Here is an 18,920-nt window from a genome sequence, read left to right as displayed (position 1 = left end):
TATGCATACTACTGACAGTTTTCGCTGCCGCATGCGAATGCGTCGGTGGACTAGGGCGTAAAATATAGTAACCACGCTGCTTGATGTACATTAATCCATACTTCCATATTAATATTATAAATACGAAAGTGTGTCTGTCTGTTACCTCTTCACGCCCAAACCGCTGAACCGATTTCGATAAAATTTCTTATGGAGATACTTTGAGTCCCGGGAAAGGACATAGGATACTTTTTATCCCGGAAAATTGTACGGTTCCTACTACATCTTGTTATCAAATTACGAAATTAAAAAAGGTTGACAAATCCTGCAGCGTTTCTTTTTAATGTCACACTGAAAAGGATTGAGAGATTTTCTAAGAAATAATAATAATAATCAGATAATTTATATACAGCTAACTAATTACAAAACACCCTAAAAAAATCTACAAACTAATGGACAGACGAAGGACTAAATATTAGTGAAAAATACAATTTTAATAATTATTCTCGTAAAGGTCACGCACAATTTTATGGTTGTTTGGGCAAACATGGAAAGGTGTTCGATTTTTAAGTCTCTTCGATAGGCAAGAGTAAGCGGGGCCACGCTATTGGTAGATCAGTGATCAGACGGGTCGTGATTGATAGATAGCGATCTGACAGCGACACTTTATTGGTAGATATACTGTGCGCATACGCCCATTGCTCCTTCCCGTTTCGCCGAGCTGTCTTTAAATTGTGAGCGACCTATACGTCATAATATTATAATACTCACAAGCTCAGCCAAACCATCTTACAAAGTATAATACTTTTCAATTTAATAGATAGAGGAATTATGCTTCATTTAAATATTGCATACAAAAATCTACATGGTAATATTGATTACATTTGTTGCTAATACATACTAATAAAGCTATATAAATTTTTGGCCCTTAATTTAAAGTGCAATTTGGAAGTTACTAACATTTTTAATCTTTCAATCTCTTACTAGCAAATATATTTATATTTACGCATTTCAAGCTCTGTTCTTCCGTATTTTTCTGTCATGTAACGTTTTTAATGCGCCAGATAAAGACAAAAATACCTAGTATAGTTTATTAGCTGTAAAAATATTTTGACTAGCAAGAGCTTTAAAATGAATAAGATCACATTCAGAATGTTTCGGTATTACTACAAAAGATTTAAACACCTGTTGAACAGTTGATTAGAGAAAAAATCAGTACAAAATGGTCTCAAAACAACTGTTCAACAGATGTTTAGTTTTTTTGTGGTAAGACCGTTTATGTTTATACATGTATAAATGCCAAAAAGTTAATCTATGGAAACAATGTTGGTTGTAAGTACACAATCATATTTTTTATAATAAAAATATACTTTATTACTCTGTAATAAGTATCTCTCACTCCATACTACCCGGTAGAAGTATTACATAGCTCTCTATAACATTGTGCACACAGTATACATGTATAAATTTATAAATATAACTAAATCTACGCACCGTTGAAGTTTACACAAAAATAGTTTTTATCACTAGGCGATAGTGTCGCTTTCGCACTGGCTCCGTGCCTGCCAGCTTGTTTTGAGATCTGCAAAAGGTTACAAATAGTGAGTTTTAATTGAATTATTGACATGAAAAGTTATTTATTCAGACGTCAAGAATTCTGTAGGCCGATTTTTATGCCTTATTCTTTCATCGTTGTACCATTCCATCATGTCAACCTCTGCCACTCAAACACATGCACGCACACACGTACGCAAGCACACAGACTATCCACATAAACATGCAAAGACACTCCTTTCCCTCCTTTTCTTCCAGTACCTACACAAACCAAGCGGGCCTCTAGAAGGTCAATTTTATTGTGCAATATCACGTATTGTTCAATATTATTGACCATCTAGGGTTGATATTGAACGCGCCCGCCTTTCAATTTAATTGTCAAATAAATTGTTCAATGATATTGCACCATAAAATTATGGTCTAGGGGCCCGTTTACTTATTCTATCCACGCACGGTCACTCTCTTTTCCACACACTCACTCACCATGCTACTTATCCAGCAGCGACAGTCGAAGCGCCTCGTCGAGCTGCGTCTGCTCGTCGCGGCGCCGCCTCTCCCTCTCACTCTCCTCGAGGGCGGAGGCCTCGAGCGCCGCCCGCAGCGCCTCCTCCTCCGCCCACGGCTCCGGCCCCTGCCCCGCCCACTCCCCCGGTACAGGCTCCGCCCACACCGGCTCCGCCTCTTGCTCCGCCCACTTGTCCACCCCGTCCGCCGGTTCCCGCCCCGCCGCCGCCGCTAGCGATTCTTCTATAGCTCTGGCGGACACTACTTGGTTATTTTCTAGCGCTAGACTACTCTGGGTAATTTGAGGGAATATTTATTTTTGCTTTACAGAAGGCTACTCGAAACACAAATTATTTAGAACTAGCTACTAGCAGGCTAGCAAGTAAAAAAATAATTAAAACATATTACATAAGCATAAAAAACGTCTTTTATAGTCCGTCAAGAAAGTGAAGAAATTAAAAAGTGGCAACATCGTAGTGTCATCCTTTTTTTCTTAGATTGATTTGAAATGGATGACACTACAATGTTGCCACTTTTTAATTTCTTCATTTTCTTGACAGAGTATAACTAGATATTGTAGGATATGAAATTTCATAAAGCTTGTCTAATTTGAAATGACGTGCCCCACCACTTCACTATTCGATATAAATGAAAAATTTTATACTGTGAATACGAGGAGGGGGCGCGTCATTTTAAGTTAGATAAGCCCTACATCATTTTGATTTTAAAAATATATAAATACTTAACCCATTACGAAAGGAGTTAAAAAAACCTACATTCATGCAAAATCATTCAGAATTTAGTTTGAATATAATATTGCATCAAGCGCATTTACAAAAAAACATAGCAATATTTTTTTACAATAGCTAGAAACGCCTGCGCCTGTAAATAATTTAAAATGTATAGTGTTTTAATTATACGTTAATGGCGGCTTTCAGTTCGCCAATTTATATTTACATCCTTATCGTAATCACTAATCACCTTAAAACTACGTTTAGTCTATACTGTATAGTCTATAGTCTATAGACTCTATACAACAATAAAAATGTTGCATTATTTTGTATAGCGTTGACTGTGCGCCATTAGGCGCCTTTTTATAGTTTGTGCGTTTTATGATGATATGGGTGACACATAATAATTGGCAATAATAGGGAAGTTACCTAAAAAAATTAATCGATAATTTAAAAATATCGAATCACTTCGTGAAGGAATTGTAACCGAAATTATCGATTTCGTACTGACGTTTCAGAGTGGCGCCGGCGATAAAATTGCCGCCCTTTTTATCGATTTGATTTCGATTCAACAGTGTCAATCTCTATTGGCATGAGTTCCGTTTCATGCATCTGACATTTTTCAAATATTTTCGTAACAATAATTTTATACTCCTATTTCACAGTTAATAATATAATTTTATAATAATAAGTTAGCATTTAGCAACTTTTTATTTTTATTCATTTACAATTAAACGAAACATTTGTTTTTGTAGATGGAATATAATTTATTACATTTTGATTTTTTTTTTTGTTTTCTTGTAAAAAAAACCGTAGCAAGGAATATGAGAATTGTCACCCATATCATCTTAAAACGCACAAACTATAGTTTCAAAAAAGGTACTTTAGTAAGTTATAATGTCATCACATTCAGTAACAACTGCAACTCGCACTAAGCTCTCAGAAGACATGTATGACGTCATACCTCTGTAGTTCTCTCTGCTCGTGCGCCAGCAGGTCCCGCGAGTGCGGGCGCGGGGGCGAGGACGCGGGCGACGCGGGCCGCGCGCCACGCAGCGCCTCCCATACGTCCACCTAAACCAATTAAGAATAAAGTTTGTTGAAGAGAATCTACTTGTCTTTGTTTGGCACATTAATAAAGTCACATGATACTCGTAAGGACAGCGGATCGAAAAAGTTATTGGAAAGATAGTATACATATAACATGAATTGTGAATAATGAATGTTGATAATTTTACATAATTATACGAATACATAATATTATATTGTTGACACACATAAGCACATCAAATTTTGTTCACTGTAAAAGTTCATTGTTTAATTTACATCATCATAAACCTGCTACTACGTCCCATGAACGCTCGAGCGTACATACACGAACGGGTCGCTAGTACGTACGTAGTGGCGTGTAGCCACAGCTTGCTATCTCGTTCACACACTCCTACACTTACTCTATCTCACTTACTCGTTGTGCGTGCCGCTTCAGCAGCAACTGCCTTAGCATACGTACATCTGCTATCTACTTCTCACGTGTAGCGCCGTCTCACCTGGTCGTCGTGCGTGCCGGCCTCGAGCAGGGACTGCTGTATGGCGAACTGCAGCAGGCCGTCGTCGTCGCACAGGTGGTCGGGCGCGGCGGCGTCACGGTAGCCGCGCGCGCTGAACACGATGTCATCCACGATGCACGCCAGCCGCTCGCCCTCGCGTACGGATTGGACGTTCGGTACGGGGGTCTCCGACGCGAATATGTTTCCGAAGGTGATGCGCGCATTCAGCACGTGGAATAGTGGGATTTCTGTAAAAAATATAGTCAAACTTTCATTTGTAAATAGGTTAAAAAATACACTCATAAAATCCCCACCTGAAGCTTATACCACCGAATAGCCATAACTAAAAGTGTTGTATAATGTAAGTAAAAGCAAGTTTTTACAAAGAAGATTATACAAACAGGCTTTTAAATGTTAATCACAGCACCCGACAGATAACAAGCTTACAGCTTATACGAGGGCTGCTATTTATGTATCCGGAATTAAAAAAAGAAACAAACATATATCATTTAATATGGTTTTATTGCTTTTCAAAATATTCGCCGCGATGATCGACACACTTTTGCATACGCTGGAACCAATTTTCATAGCACTTTTTCCATTCTGATTGAGGTATCTCCAAAACGTGCATTTTAAACGCATCAACAGCCTCTTCGCGGCTCGAAAAACGTTGACCACGTAATTTGTTCTTCGCGTATGGAAATAAAAAGAAATCGTTAGGTGCCATATCAGGGCTGTACGGCGGATGACCAGTCAATTCGATCTTTTGACCCTCCAAAAACTGAGTTGTTTCAGCTGAGGTGTGACAGCTAGCATTGTCGTGATGTAATATGATTCTGCGTTGTAGGTTGTCCCTTCTTATTTCTTCAAAGACTTCTGGTAAACAAATGGTCGTATACCATTCAGAATTAACCGTTTTACGATTCTCTAATGGCACTGTAGCCACATGTCCATTAATTCCAAAAAAAACAGGCGACCATTTGCTTCAAAGTACTTTTTGCACGAGTAACTTTTGTTGGTTTCGGCTCATCTTGGAACACCCACACCGTTGACTGTTGTTTAGTTTCGGGGTCATATGCATAGATCCAAGATTCATCACCTGTGTAGATATTATAAACGGCTTTTGACGTACCACGGTTGTATTTTTTTATCATTTTTTTGCACCAATCGACACGAGCCCGTTTTTGATCGATTGTCAAGTTGTGCGGAATCCAACGCGAACATATTTTTTTTACAGCCAAATGTTCGTGTAATATCTTATGTATGCTCGTCATACTTATACCTAAGGACGCCTCTATCTCGCGATATGTAACATGACGATCACGCATTATTAGTTCCCGCACAGCATCTATATTTTGTGGGACAACAGCTGTTTTTGGGCGACCTTCCTTATTTTCATCCGTGAGCATAGACCGCCCACGATTAAACTCACTGTACCAGTGATAAACAGTGGTTTATGATGGTGCTTCATCTCCAAAAGTTGCGGTGAGTTGAATAAAGCACTGTTGTTGACTTAGCCCACGCCGAAAATCGTAGTAAATCATTGCACGAAAATGTTCACGCGTTAAATCCATGGCAAATGAAGACACGCAATTTTCAAAATGACGCCACAATGGAAAAATAATTGACAGTCACATGAAACAAAATGTATTCTTCAACCAAAGAGTTCTATTTTCAAATGTTGTAATACTTTTTAAATATTGTTCTTGTAAGTGGCCAGTTCCGGATACATAAATAGCAACCCTCGTATAAAGAAACCATCAATAATTGCTATGTTTATAATCAATTATTGCAAATATCCTAAACCAAAATCTACTTTTCAAGGAGATTATATCCTATGAAAGTATGTATGGGATAAGGAGAATATCCTGTAAAAGTGTGTATACCAATTTTGACGGGGAAGCCGGCTGGCAGCTGCATCTGCACGAAGTCCTTAAGCTTGGCGAAGTGCGGGGACGACATCGCCGCCATGAGATCCAGGATCGGCATTATCTGCTCTTGCAGCTGGAAATTATAGCGTATAGAATTATACATGTTCATTTTTATCCATATTTTTTATACTTTTAGAACCCCTTCAGCTAATTATGTTATACATATGAATTGAAAAATATATAGATTACGACGTGACGTTCAAACAGGTAAACCGATTGGAATGAATTACATTGGGTTTTTCTTGCAAAGCAATAAATAATAAATAACTAAAGACGTACAATACATTATTTATAGACCAATATTACAAATCCGAAAGTGTATCTTTCTGTTTGTATAACGTTATCTCCTCAAGCTTAAGCCGACCGATTTAAAAGATAGTTGATATAGAGTATTAGTATAGTTTGGTTTATATGTCATCTTCACCTGCAACGGATAGTCCTCGCAGAGCCACAGCGTCGCGCGGAACCGCTGCACCTTGGTGCTGACGACGCGCGGCCGCCCCACGTCGCGCTCCAGCGGCTCGTCCGAGAAGTACTCCTGCCACGTCACCGGCCGCAGGTCCTCGCACGACCGACTGCGGGCAGGCTCCTCCTGCTGTATTATTATAAGGGGGTAAGGTCAAGTTTTGTTTGCACATTTAGGGGGATGGGGGGGACTGCTCTCATAGTGCTCCTGTGATAACCAACTCTAGTTTCGACGGCCTGCTAGTCCTGCAGGGCTAGCAGGCCGTCGAGCGGCGGGCACGTGCTCGCTGCGTGTACGCGACACCTGCAGCTCCACACAATAACCGACTGTATCACCGTGCCACGGGGTTCAGTTTACCTCGGGCTCCACGGTCTCGGTGTCGTCGGCGAGGGCCAGCAGGCCGGCGAGCGGCGCGCGGCGGCGCACGCGGCCGGCGGGCACGTGCTCGCTGCGTGTACGCGACACCAGCTCGACGTTGCTGGCGCCCCACACCTTGCACTCCCAGCCGCACACCTCCTCACTCTTGTCCGCGCGCCAGCCCCAGATACCGCTCTTGTTCCTATAAAATTATTGCAATGGTTGTAAAATATAATATGCTGCGTACGTTCAAGCGTGGATGCATGTGTGTATGTTAATATACATATAACTCATGCAAAATTAACACTACATGGAAAGTAACACACAGTCACAGAATCGTTCCTTAAAATTATGGCGTTACGATTGAAGAAAACTGCCGAAATAATAACTTTCCGTTTTCGGCGTAATCTCATAAACAATAAATATGTGTTTTCTATGAAAAGTAAACATGTATAAACCATTAAAGTGTGACGCGGCGTACGTCCATGCGAGCGTATACGTCCATGAGAACGTGTACGTACGTGCGTGCGAATACATACGTGCGTATACGCACGTGTTTACATAGATAAATAAACAGCTATCAACAATATAAAATACTACCTCTCAAAGCTAATCTTATCCGTATCCAGGTAGTTGATGGCCAGCGGCGCTGCCAGTCGCTGTCTGAGCGCTCGCGGCGGCGGCGGCGCAGGCGGCGCGGCGGCGGCGTCGTCCGCACCGAGACGCTCCGACCATGCCGTACGAGCTTCGTGGTCTAGCTCCACTAGGGATGCGCTGCGACCTGGAATTACATTACATCGGCTTTATATAAAACACGCAGAACTTCGTTGGACTCAAAGTACCTCCATACAAATTTTACGTGGTACGTGTCGAACGGGCACATGCGGGACACCAGCGGCACTGTCATATACAGTATACATACCGTGACCCCGGAATATGTAGGTCCGGTCGCCGCGCTGCCAGCGGTTGTTCTCGAAGCCGACGAGCGTGGTGTCGACGCGCACGTTGGCGCCGCGCTTGTACACGCGGTACGTGTCGAACGGACACATGCGGGACACCAGCGGCACTGTGACATAACACACATAGGTTGCTAAGTACGAGTTACGACACTGCGGCATACAGTGTTTTTCAGGCGTTACTCGGGCGGAAATCCAGAGCTTAAAATTTAGTATGTTATTATTTTTAGCAATATTCCGCGAAACAAACCCCAACCTGTAAGTAAATGAGAGAGTGTACGCATCTAAGGCATGCATACAGCACCTCCCTGCTCTCCCACACTGCCTATGCGTACACTCGCATGCAAGAACCTGCAAACACCACCAACACACAAGCAATAATGTTAGCAAATTCGTGCAAGGCCTCTCACCACCATGCAAGTTGAAAACCTCGACATACTAAATTTTAAGCGTTTTCGAACATAAATTTTTAAATAGCAACACAAGTACACAGCACTATTACAAGCATAATTTCTCTTGTGTTACTGGTGTCCATGGGCAATATTAATCGCATACCAACGGGCGATTTGTCTGCTCATTTCCTTGTCATTTTCATAGGAAAAATCACTATTCACTTCACTCTCACTTTTGATTGGTGAACGTCAAAAAGTAAACCAATCGGCAATGCAAGTGAATACAATATACAATAAATACAGAAATAGATAAACAGCTATCAAAAAAATCTTAGAAACGGGGCATAAAATAGGCTAAATAATTACCCCAGCTAGTAAACTCCCACTTCATCTCCACATAGAAGTCCGGTGCGAGGCTCAGCCGGTTCAGCAGCTCCGGTATTCCGCTGCAGCGCACCGCGTGACGTTGCCTGTCGCGCCTAGACAACACCAGGGATAGTAGCTCAAGGTTCCCCGTAGCTGTTGCCTCTTGGACCACTGGAAATATAATAATAATAATATTTTTTATCAACATCAAACATTTTTTATGAAGACTCTGACTCCCAAACTAGGCAATGCCTATATGTTAAGGGTGAAGCCAAACGAGCGTAATTTTTGATTTATGACATGCCGTGAATTTGAATTGGCCAATCGTAATGCATTTCTTACCTCTCCCCCCGCGTCGCTTACCTCAGCACATTGACACAATAATTTGTTAAGAGAAATCAAAACATTAGGCGTCTATTGGGTTATGTGGTCGCTGGCTTCACCCTAATAGTCAGTGGCTTTTCCCAATATTATGTGTATAAAATCTATACTAATATTATAAATGCGAAAGTATCTCTGTCTGTCTGTCTGTCTGTCTGTCTGTCTGTCTCGCTTTCACGCCAAACTACTGAACCGATTGTAATGAAATTTTGTACACAGATAGTCTAAAGCCTGAGAAAGGACATAGACTACTTTTTAACTGGAAAAGGGGGTTGTAAGGGGGTGAAAATGCGTAAATTTGGTCAAATTAAGTTAGTTCCAAAAACTCAAAATAGATGGCGCCAAGAGTCCCCTAGATCGCGCTATTGCTTGCTCATGCGTATTTCTATAAAAGGTGGTACCATGTTAAGCTACATTTTTCGATTCTTTCGATTGTTATACACGTTCTATACTAATATTATTATTATAAATGCGAAAGTATCTCTGTCTGTCTGTCTGTCTCGCTTTCACGCCAAAACTACTAAACCGAAAATAGATGGCGCCAAGAGTCCCCTAGATCGCGCTATTGCTTGCTCATGCGTATTTCTATAAAAGGTGGTACCATGTTAAGCTACATTTTTCGATTCTTTCGATTGTTATACACGTTCTATACTAATATTATTATTATAAATGCGAAAGTATCTCTGTCTGTCTGTCTGTCTCGCTTTCACGCCAAAACTACTAAACCGATTGTAATGAAATTTTGTACACAGATAGTCTAAAGCCTGAGAAAGGACATAGGCTACTTTTTAACTGGAAAAGGGTAAGGGGGTGAAAATGCGTAAATTTGGTCAAATTAAGTTAGTTCCAAAAACTCAAAATAGATGGCACCAAGAGTCCCCTAGATCGCGCTATTGCTTGCTCATGCGTATTTCTATAAGAGGTGGTACCATGTTAAGCTAGGTTTTTCGATTCTTTCGATTGTTATACACGTTATTAACTAAGAACTCACCTACCAACTTAGATTAGATATCAAATTCAAAAACAACAGCGCCAAAACTACTGAAACGATTGTAATGAAATTTTGTACACAGATAGTCTAAAGCCTGAGAAAGCACATAGGCTACTTCTTACTGGAAAAAGGGGTTGTAAGGGGGTGTTTATGCGTAAATTTGTTCAAATTAAGTTAGTTCCAAAAACTGGACCAGATGGCGCCAAGAGTCGCCTAGATCGCGCTATCGCTTGCTCATATGTATTTCTATAAGAGGTGGTACCATGTTGAGTTAATATTTCGATTCTTTCGATTGTTATACATGTTATTAAATAACTCACGTACCAACATAGAAATCAGAAACAACAGTCTACCAATAATAAATACTAAATAGTTTATGGCCTATGGGTATTGGCTATTGGGCAAAGCTAAAGTTGTGTAATGCATTATGCAGCTAAGTTGTGTACCGCTAAATAAACTTTAAAAGGTATAAAACAGTTTAATTTAAAAAAATCATATTATGTGCACACTACACGGCTGTTTTGGGTATTTTGATTTAAGGGGTACCAGGGTTTTAAAAAGCTTTTGACACCAATTTTATTGACACCGCGCGCTATAAACTGAAGTCCACGCGGACGAAGTCGCGGGCAACAGCTAGTATAAAATAATATGAATGTGAATTTTTGTGGAGCTGGTAGAGATTTGTGTAATAATCCATTGCTACTTGCGTTATTCACGCAAGAAAATATTGCTATTCATAGCAGTGTAAAGCTGATGGCACATTTGTCAACACTGTACACGTCGCACCGCATAGTACACGAAATGCGGCGCGTACGGTGCGGACAAATATGCGAGATTTCACATAATTTTATTCAACGAATTCTAAAATGCGGCACGTTCGGCGCATGCGTGCTAATAAATGTCCGATCAACTTAACAAGACAACAGCTATTCATTTGTCCAGTAAAAGAAACTTGAGTAGATCATGCATGTATCATGTTTCTTGTGTGGCAAATATTATAATTTATTTATATCCACTTATTTCTACAATATAAATGTCTAAGCTTTTAAATTCTATAAAGGGATATGTTTGTTATAAAATGTATTCATAAGTACTAGGACAATTTTGCTAAACCAAGGCACGAATTTAGAGTAAACGAGAAGGACTAACTAAGCTAAATTAGTTGTTGGTTTGCACAAGTCACCAGTAACATCAAGATATTTAGCAAAATATGTTTCACCAACTAAAATAAATTAAACTTCTAGAGGAAAACCTTTGAGAAGAAAGTGTATTCCCTCTTAAAAGGCCGGCAACGCACCTGCACCTTTTCTAATGTTGTGAGTGTCCATGGGCAATGGTAGTTGCTTTCCATCAGGTGATCCGTTTGCTCATTTGCCCTCTTATTTTATAAAAAAAAATTAACTTGCTCAGTCGGTAGAGCGTCGGTAGCTACAAATTATGATTAAAATACCTGTCCAGCCATCCTTTTCACAGTTGACATCTGCATCTGCTTCTATAAGAACACGGGCGGCTTCCAAGTTCCCCAAGGTGACTGCAAGCAACAGTGGGGTCCTCCCTCGAGGATCTTTGAGTTCTATATCTTGTGGTGTGTACTGGAATAAAGGATAATATTATATGGCTTTACACAAAACATATTGTTGAAATAGGTAATTGTTTTATAGAATCTCATTTTAAAGATTAAAATGATAGGTTAAAATTTAATTTATAGTGGATATATTGTGCTGTGTGATTGCTATAACACACCTGTCAGATGGAACTAAGCGTGCGATCATATGACATAAAGTATAATATTAATTATTAGACATTGGATGCATTAGCATAATTGCATATGCAAATGCATATAATGGCACTTTTTAGGCGATAGTGCATATTTTGGCAATTTTTCGTTGGTAGTGCATATTTCGGCAGTTTTATGCCCTCGTAGTCTCCAAAGACCAAACTAGCTATCATGACACACACCGAGGCCACAAAACAGAGGTATGATGGATCAAAACACTTTAAATGTGTGGCTCCATCCCCATTTAAAGAATGCAATACACCCAATAGGTATAATATCTTTCTAGAAACAAAATTTTTCATTGTAGTTGGCAACATTAGTAAAAAATTTGAATAAAGTAGTTAATGATTTAACACGTTCCCAGCGGCACTGATATATCTGTACTTTCCATTACTGCGTTACGGGTCGTTTTAAACCTTGCCCTATACCAGAGATTGTGGCGGCACGAGGCATATTAAACCCCACCGCCCGTAGGAGACTAAAATCCTTTTTTTGGCGCCAAATAAGACAAAGTGTGCGGCTTTTGTCGTGATTATTATTAACAATGAGTTCATCAACCTAAATCTACCGCCGCCCGTGGTTAGATTAGTTAGTTTAGATTCTATGGGTAAAATAAAATGTGGGGTCTGATGTACCCCATACCACACTGAACAATAGCAGTTTTTCATATAATTTAGTGATGGAAAAAGAAATATCGATTTTATTTAATTGTATTTATTTATCAAACTTATGGATGTTTTTCATTAAAACAGGCCAAACAATAATATTTTTTGCAACCAGTGCATTCTGCGAGAATTTTCTTTACTTTTTTGTCGGCCTCACGACTTGTTAAGAAGGTGCGGAGTTTTTCGTAACATCCTACACATCTCCTCTTCTTTGATGCCTTTTCTAGATGATGTGCCTTGTTTGTAGTGGGTTCTGAAAAGTAAGGTCGAGCTGAGTAAATTAGGGTAAGAGTTAGATAGACTCGGGTAGAGTTGGGTAAAGTTGGTTAGAGTAGAGAAGAGTTGTGTTAAGTTGGTTAGAGTAGGGAAGAGTGGGGTTGACTTGGGCAAGAGTTAAATTTTGATGTGACTGACCTGTTTTTGAAATATCTTCCTATATCCTGATTTTGACTCAGATTTACCAGTTTCACCACCCGGTTTTTCTTCATTTTCCTCCTTGATTAAATTTTTTCGGCAACGTTTCGACATAATCGGCAGCAGTCGTACTTCATCGCGTGCTCAGTCTCGAATGCGTTGCACAACACTAACCGCGTGAAGCTAGCTTAGGGTGCGGTACGAGGTGCGCGGGGGTACGAGGTGTTCGCAACCTCGTTCCGCTCTGTGTTAGAATTTTTATTTGTTCAGTGCGGCACGAGGTCTAAGAAACCCGGTATTAAGGTCGGTATACCATTGAACTAGGAATCAATAGCACATCTCAGATATATAGTTATCACTTTCCTACACTGAACCAGATGGAAGTTATGCCTCCCGCACGACAGAGAAGTTTAAGTTTTTTCCTACCGCTATATCGACGAGACACGGACAGGGTGTTTCAAGCCCTGTTTCGCACCTAACGTGTTAATAAACTTTCATGGGCATTAGCATTGCAATTGGAAAATGTTGGTAGAAAATTATTATCGGTGCTGTATAAGAAATGAAAAATCCTGGATTTGATGAAATTATATAAATTGGTGCTTTTATTAACGGTACCACCAGAAAACTCTTCAAAAAAATTATTAATTTTAAAATAGCCAAAATATGCACAAACAAAGTCACTTAGACTTTGATTGTGCATAATATTTTGGATATTTTTCGTGCATATTTCGGCACTTTGCTCGTGCATATAATAAATAAAATAACTCCAAGAATCGGCAATCAGAGGATTATTGAGTGTTTGGCAATAAAAAATTATGTTTTAATTGGTCAAATAAACAAATAGATTATTCTTTCTCGATCTTTGTTTTGAGTAGATTCTAGAACTTATTCTTTGTATGAAATTGATCCTAAAACTTGTTTGGTTTGAATACAGAATTGTCAAAGCAATATGCAAAATGTGCAGTTTCTATAAGTTTTTCAAGCAATTCCACTGCTCTGCAATGCCTATACTTCTAAGATAAGAAAAACATGTCAAATAATCAAAAAATATAATAATGAGTAATAAAGAAGAGTCAATAAAAGTTAGCGTATCACAGTTTAACGAGATTCCTTGTACACAATATTAGGAAATGAGTATAATGTGCTAATCAGCTTCAGAACTTTGGTATGGCTTCATCAGGAATAATAAGATTACATGTCACACCCACTTTATTTGCTGAACATTCTTATAATAATGCTTTTTAAATTATATTCAGTAATCATGATCAGATTATGCCCATTATTGACCTTTTAGTAACATGTCAGCTTTCATACTCAACAGACATCTTATAAAATTAATTTTACAAAAAATAATTATATAAAGTAGAAAAATATTACAGGCATGAACAGTTTTCTAAATATTTTGTAAGATACTGAAAAGCGTTACTTCCTTTTTACTATAACAACAGAGTGAAATACCTGAATTCTAACAATAAATAAGAATACAAAAATGTGTTATTCCTAATTTATGGAAATTTATGAACAGAAATATTACATCATTTTAAAACAATGAGTTGTGTCATGTGTGTGATAACTGATAGGTATGATTTATATTTTCAGAATCTGTAGGTAATAGACAGAAAAAAATTATCAGTTGATGAGCAAAAAATAACTTGCTTATGAGTTATTATCACCAAATAGGCTCCTTGATAACTTATCAAAGAGGTGGCAAAGTTTTGATATTTACGGCGCAGTAACATAGTCCTTTGTTTTTTTAGATGTTTAATTTTTATAATATAGAAATCAATGGCTAGCAAACAAAATTATGCTTAGTACTATGAGTGTTTAGAAGCAAAGCTACAATATAATGAAATATTACATTTCAGCATACCTTGTTTGACTGAAGAGCCGCTTTAAGTTCTTCGTGCTTATCGTTCCAAACAAGCCAATGTAAAGGATAGCGGCTTGCAACTTCTTCTGCCGTTTGAGGCATTGCTTTTTATATTGATACACACGAAAGTTCACGAAACACACTACGATTACTTGTTTCAGACAATTTTTCTCGGTTTTTTTGGTATGAAATTTAAAGTATGCTTAATGACTCATATTTGTAAACAAATTCATTGTAATAATTTACGTTTCACGACTCCAAAAATTAAAAATATTTTTCGGCGATTTTATTTTCGGCTAATGACGTTTGACAACAGCAGGCAGTAGCAAACATTGTCAAAATGACAGCTTGAATTTTTAAATTTCAAATGGTAGTAAATAGTAATGCATAAAAATTTTGTCAGTTTTGACTTTTGCAAGGAAATGGGAATGTGAAACTCACCAGTCACCACTTACCAGTGAAGCCACAGAGTACTTTATTATATACTGGAAAGTGAAGCGTGAACTGTGAAAGCAGAAAGAGTGATGTTCTGGGTTTTAATGTGTAATATTGGTAGAATATTAACCATTAGATATGCGTGCACAAGTGTAAGCAAATGCTGCAACTTCCAGAAACGCGCTATATTATTATATTGTGATTTGTATTCCCTCCAAAACTCCGTCGAAAGTTTCAGTAAAGCGTCTACCACTTTACTGAATTAACCGACTTGACTCCTTGACTGTTTTGACTTTTACTTTTTGTCTAGACTTAGTTTAGACTTGACTATAATATAATAGACTATAATTTCATCATCATTTTATTTCTAATATTATTTATAATTAATAAAACGATGATGAAAACTATTGTAAGAACCTTAGTTCTTACAATATTTTTCATCATCGTTTTATTTATTTTTATTTATTTTCATCGTATTCATCGTTTTATTTATTTTCATCAACGTATGACTATGTTGTGGCTAAATCACGGCAAAATACACCCTGTCAGTGCCAAAAGTATACCAAAAGTACAAAAAAAAAGACGTCAAGAAAAACCATTGAAAAACAATTGGAAAAACAGCTGTCCGCTGTCATATCCGTTGTCAAAATATTACAAATCTTTTGATTTGCGCCGCAATGAAGGAAACAGAAGTCAATGGATTTGCAAAGCAGGGTTGCCAGATTGGGGGTTTTTTTCGCAATTCTGGGGAAAATTTTGACTCTAGGCGAAAATTTGGGGAAACAGTATCTTTGGGGAAATGTTTGGGGAAAATAAATGCACTATGGAGATTTTTTGGGGTTAAAAACATAACAAACAAATGAAACCAACGTCCTTTTCATTCGATTAACATCCTGGCAAATTTGTTGTTTGTTTGTTTTGGTTTGTTTGGTGGAGTGCATGAAAGGTCTGACAGACGTACGAACTTAAATTACGCGGGTTTTAAGTTCGCGAACTTACTCGGCTCGCGTCGGTAACACACGAGAATCGCCCACACTGGATTACCATGCCCCCAGACTCGCGGCTCGCGGCTCTTTGCTGACACACAGGCGATTAAGGCTGGTATAAATAGTCAGTACTCAAGATGCATCTCGGTCTCTAGACACGGTTCAGGCTCTGTGATTGGTTGGCTGTCAAAATTTGGACCAATCACAGAGCCGAACCGAGTCTTGAGACCGGGTCGCATCTTAAGTACTGACTATTTATACCAGCCTAACTCCTAAGATCGTCGAGCCATAGTCTGCGGTACTCACACGCACGTCTGTCACCCCCTTAAAAAAATGTCTCTTTGGTCGAGCGAGCGACAATGTGTTGTGTATCTGTTTAACTGTCGAGTGATTGAAACTACTAAATCGAATAAAAGTAGTTTCAATTTTATATTCAGTTTTTTTTCTGTAACAAAGCGATTGGGGATTTTTTTTTGAAAACGTATCATTTTGGGGAAATATAAAAATCAGTTTGGGGGAAATCGTAAAATTGCATCTGGCGACCCTGTTGCAAAGCCAATGGTTTATTATTATAATGATACGCAATTATTATAGGAGTACGTTATTAAAAATGAAAGCACAAATGCAAAGTTATAAGTTAGTCTCCATAAATTTGTTTTTAAAGCGATCGATAGCCACAAAGAAATTGCAAGAAAAGCTGGAGGTATGGTTCCTCGCTCCTGAGTCCTGGCTACTATATTTTGTTTTGGTTTACTATTACAAATTAAATATTATATGGTTATTGTTTCAGGATAGTTATAAAACGCTAAACATACCAGTATATTCAAAACAAGAAGTGGCTCGCCAAGCATTCTTAGATCTTGCCAAAAAGTACCATCCAGATTCTTGTTCGTCTGAGGCAGATATAGAGAAGTTTGTCGCCGTAGAAAATGCGTTTCGTGCGATATCGAAGTACAACACTGGATCATCTAACAGTGAGGAGGTGGAGACGATTGTTTACAACATAAAGGTAAAAATAAATATGACAGGTATCTAAAGACTGCCTCTAACACTGGTAATTGTGATAATCACCTTTATTTTTATCTTTTTTTGCCAAATTAAAATATACCTTCTAATATTATTGTAGCATACGGCACCACAACATCGTCAGTATTTAAGTTTTGAGGGTGTCGGACATGGAACCCCTTCGCAACGTCAGAAACAGTGGGTGCAGGCAAGAGCCCAAAAAGCCGCTACTAATGTTATGGAGCACAGAATATCTAAGGCAGTTGCCTCAGACAAAACACTTATGAAGAAAGGTGGTACAAAGAAACATGATATCAAAACAAAATATGGGTTTGATAGATTAGTTGAGGATTTGATACAGGAATCTATGTCTAAAGGAGAGTTTGAAAACCTTAGTGGCAAGGGAAAACCTCTGAAAGACCAAAATAGAAACCCGTATGTGGATTTTACAACACATAAGTTAAATGAGGTGTGTTATCATTTGTTTTTTGTGGATTTTTGATTATTTATCCAAAATAAATTCCTCTTATAATAATTGCAGATAAGAAACAAATAATGTGTTCAATATACTACACAAAATTAACCCATTAATCGTGGGAAAACGAGACACATAGATATTCTTTTGTGTCTCGTTCACCGGTGAGCGTATGGGGCTTGATGAATTAATTCTTTATTTTAATTTTCATAACATCTTTTGCTCATAAGAATTCCTTTTATTCCTAGGTGCTAATCAACAATGGATTCACACCAGAATGGATAACAATGAACAAAGAAATAGAACAAGATATAGAGCTCCTCAAGGAAGAGATTAAAAAGGACCGCATGTTTTTGGGTAGATATCCACTCAGCGACAGTGACAGTGCTAAGTGGCAGAAGATATACGATAGTAACAAAGACCTAGCCAACTCGATAAACATAAAAATAAACACTTATAACCTTATTGTTCCCCTACTCAATAAGCAGAGGTTACATGTAGATTTTGATAAGATTTCTAATGATATACTCATAAATGGTTTACATTCTGTGGCTAAAACTATTAAAGAAACATCAAAACCTGACCAGCAAATAGTAACAGAGGGTGATGATATAATAGGAGTGATATTGAAAGCTATAGGAGAACTATTCTCTTTCAAAGATAAGAAGAAAGATGTTAATTAGTTTGTCATTATATTTTTATGTTTTGTTGTTTTTAAAGTTTAGTTAGAAGGAAATTACTGTGATATTTGACTACAGAAATAAAAAAATATTTTTTAAATATTGCTTTATTATTTAACAACATATATTTCGCTTGGCATTCACAATATAATTTGTATAAAATTATGTAAGATTAATCGAAAAGTTGAAAAATACCTGCATAATTTTACACAAACTATAAAAATCTTACAGAAAATATAATTTGATAACGAATATTCGATTTTTAATCTTAGCTCATTACAATATTATGTTACCTTCCCTGTGTTCCATTTGATGCTAAAAATGATCAAAATGCCTCCTATTTTGTTCGTTTTTAACATCAAATGGAACGCGGGGCTTATATTATAATTTTAACATCTAACAGACTTAAAAATATCATATATAAAACAACATATTCGAGACGAATATTTTCAACCTTA

At 38.0% G+C, this 18,920-nt stretch overlaps 2 protein-coding genes across 2 annotated transcripts; one reads left to right on the top strand and one right to left on the bottom strand.

Annotated features, from left to right (window-relative positions):
- Positions 1-1,226: 1,226 nt before the first annotated feature.
- LOC121733403 (ankyrin repeat domain-containing protein 13D) lies at positions 1,227-15,179 on the bottom strand. Its single transcript, XM_042123646.1, has 12 exons — positions 14,882-15,179; positions 11,606-11,747; positions 8,784-8,954; positions 7,992-8,135; positions 7,670-7,850; positions 7,070-7,271; positions 6,671-6,841; positions 6,202-6,319; positions 4,316-4,563; positions 3,733-3,842; positions 2,017-2,288; positions 1,227-1,561 (listed from the first exon to the last, which is right to left on the bottom strand). Exons 1-11 carry the CDS (start codon positions 14,981-14,983, stop codon positions 2,021-2,023), a joined length of 1,857 nt encoding a protein of 618 aa, XP_041979580.1. The 5' UTR covers positions 14,984-15,179; the 3' UTR covers positions 1,227-1,561; positions 2,017-2,020.
- An 823-nt stretch (positions 15,180-16,002) lies between these two features.
- On the top strand, positions 16,003-18,562 carry LOC121733404 (dnaJ homolog subfamily C member 28). Its single transcript, XM_042123647.1, has 5 exons — positions 16,003-16,018; positions 16,850-17,005; positions 17,093-17,311; positions 17,429-17,776; positions 18,031-18,562. Exons 1-5 carry the CDS (start codon positions 16,013-16,015, stop codon positions 18,463-18,465), a joined length of 1,164 nt encoding a protein of 387 aa, XP_041979581.1. The 5' UTR covers positions 16,003-16,012; the 3' UTR covers positions 18,466-18,562.
- Positions 18,563-18,920: the final 358 nt, after the last annotated feature.

Source organism: Aricia agestis, chromosome 13 (assembly GCF_905147365.1).
Source record: "Aricia agestis chromosome 13, ilAriAges1.1, whole genome shotgun sequence".
NCBI lineage: Eukaryota > Metazoa > Arthropoda > Insecta > Lepidoptera > Lycaenidae > Aricia > Aricia agestis.
Note: the sequence above shows the minus strand (reverse complement) of the source record. Positions and strands in the feature narration are given on the sequence as shown.

Bases quoted from the DNA above. Each gene is read 5' to 3' on its own strand.
- LOC121733403 (XM_042123646.1), bottom strand. From the start codon at position 14,983: ATGCCTCAAACGGCAGAAGAAGTTGCAAGCCGCTATCCTTTACATTGG. The intron at 3,843-4,315 runs GTGAGACGGCGC...TAATTGGTTTAG, and splicing joins CCGGCACGCACGACGACCAG to GTGGACGTATGGGAGGCGCT. The intron at 2,289-3,732 runs GTATGACGTCAT...AGTGTCCGCCAG, and splicing joins GAGCAGAGAGAACTACAGAG to AGCTATAGAAGAATCGCTAG.
- LOC121733404 (XM_042123647.1), top strand. The intron at 17,312-17,428 runs GTAAAAATAAAT...ATATTATTGTAG, and splicing joins CGATTGTTTACAACATAAAG to CATACGGCACCACAACATCG. The intron at 17,777-18,030 runs GTGTGTTATCAT...TTTTATTCCTAG, and splicing joins CAACACATAAGTTAAATGAG to GTGCTAATCAACAATGGATT.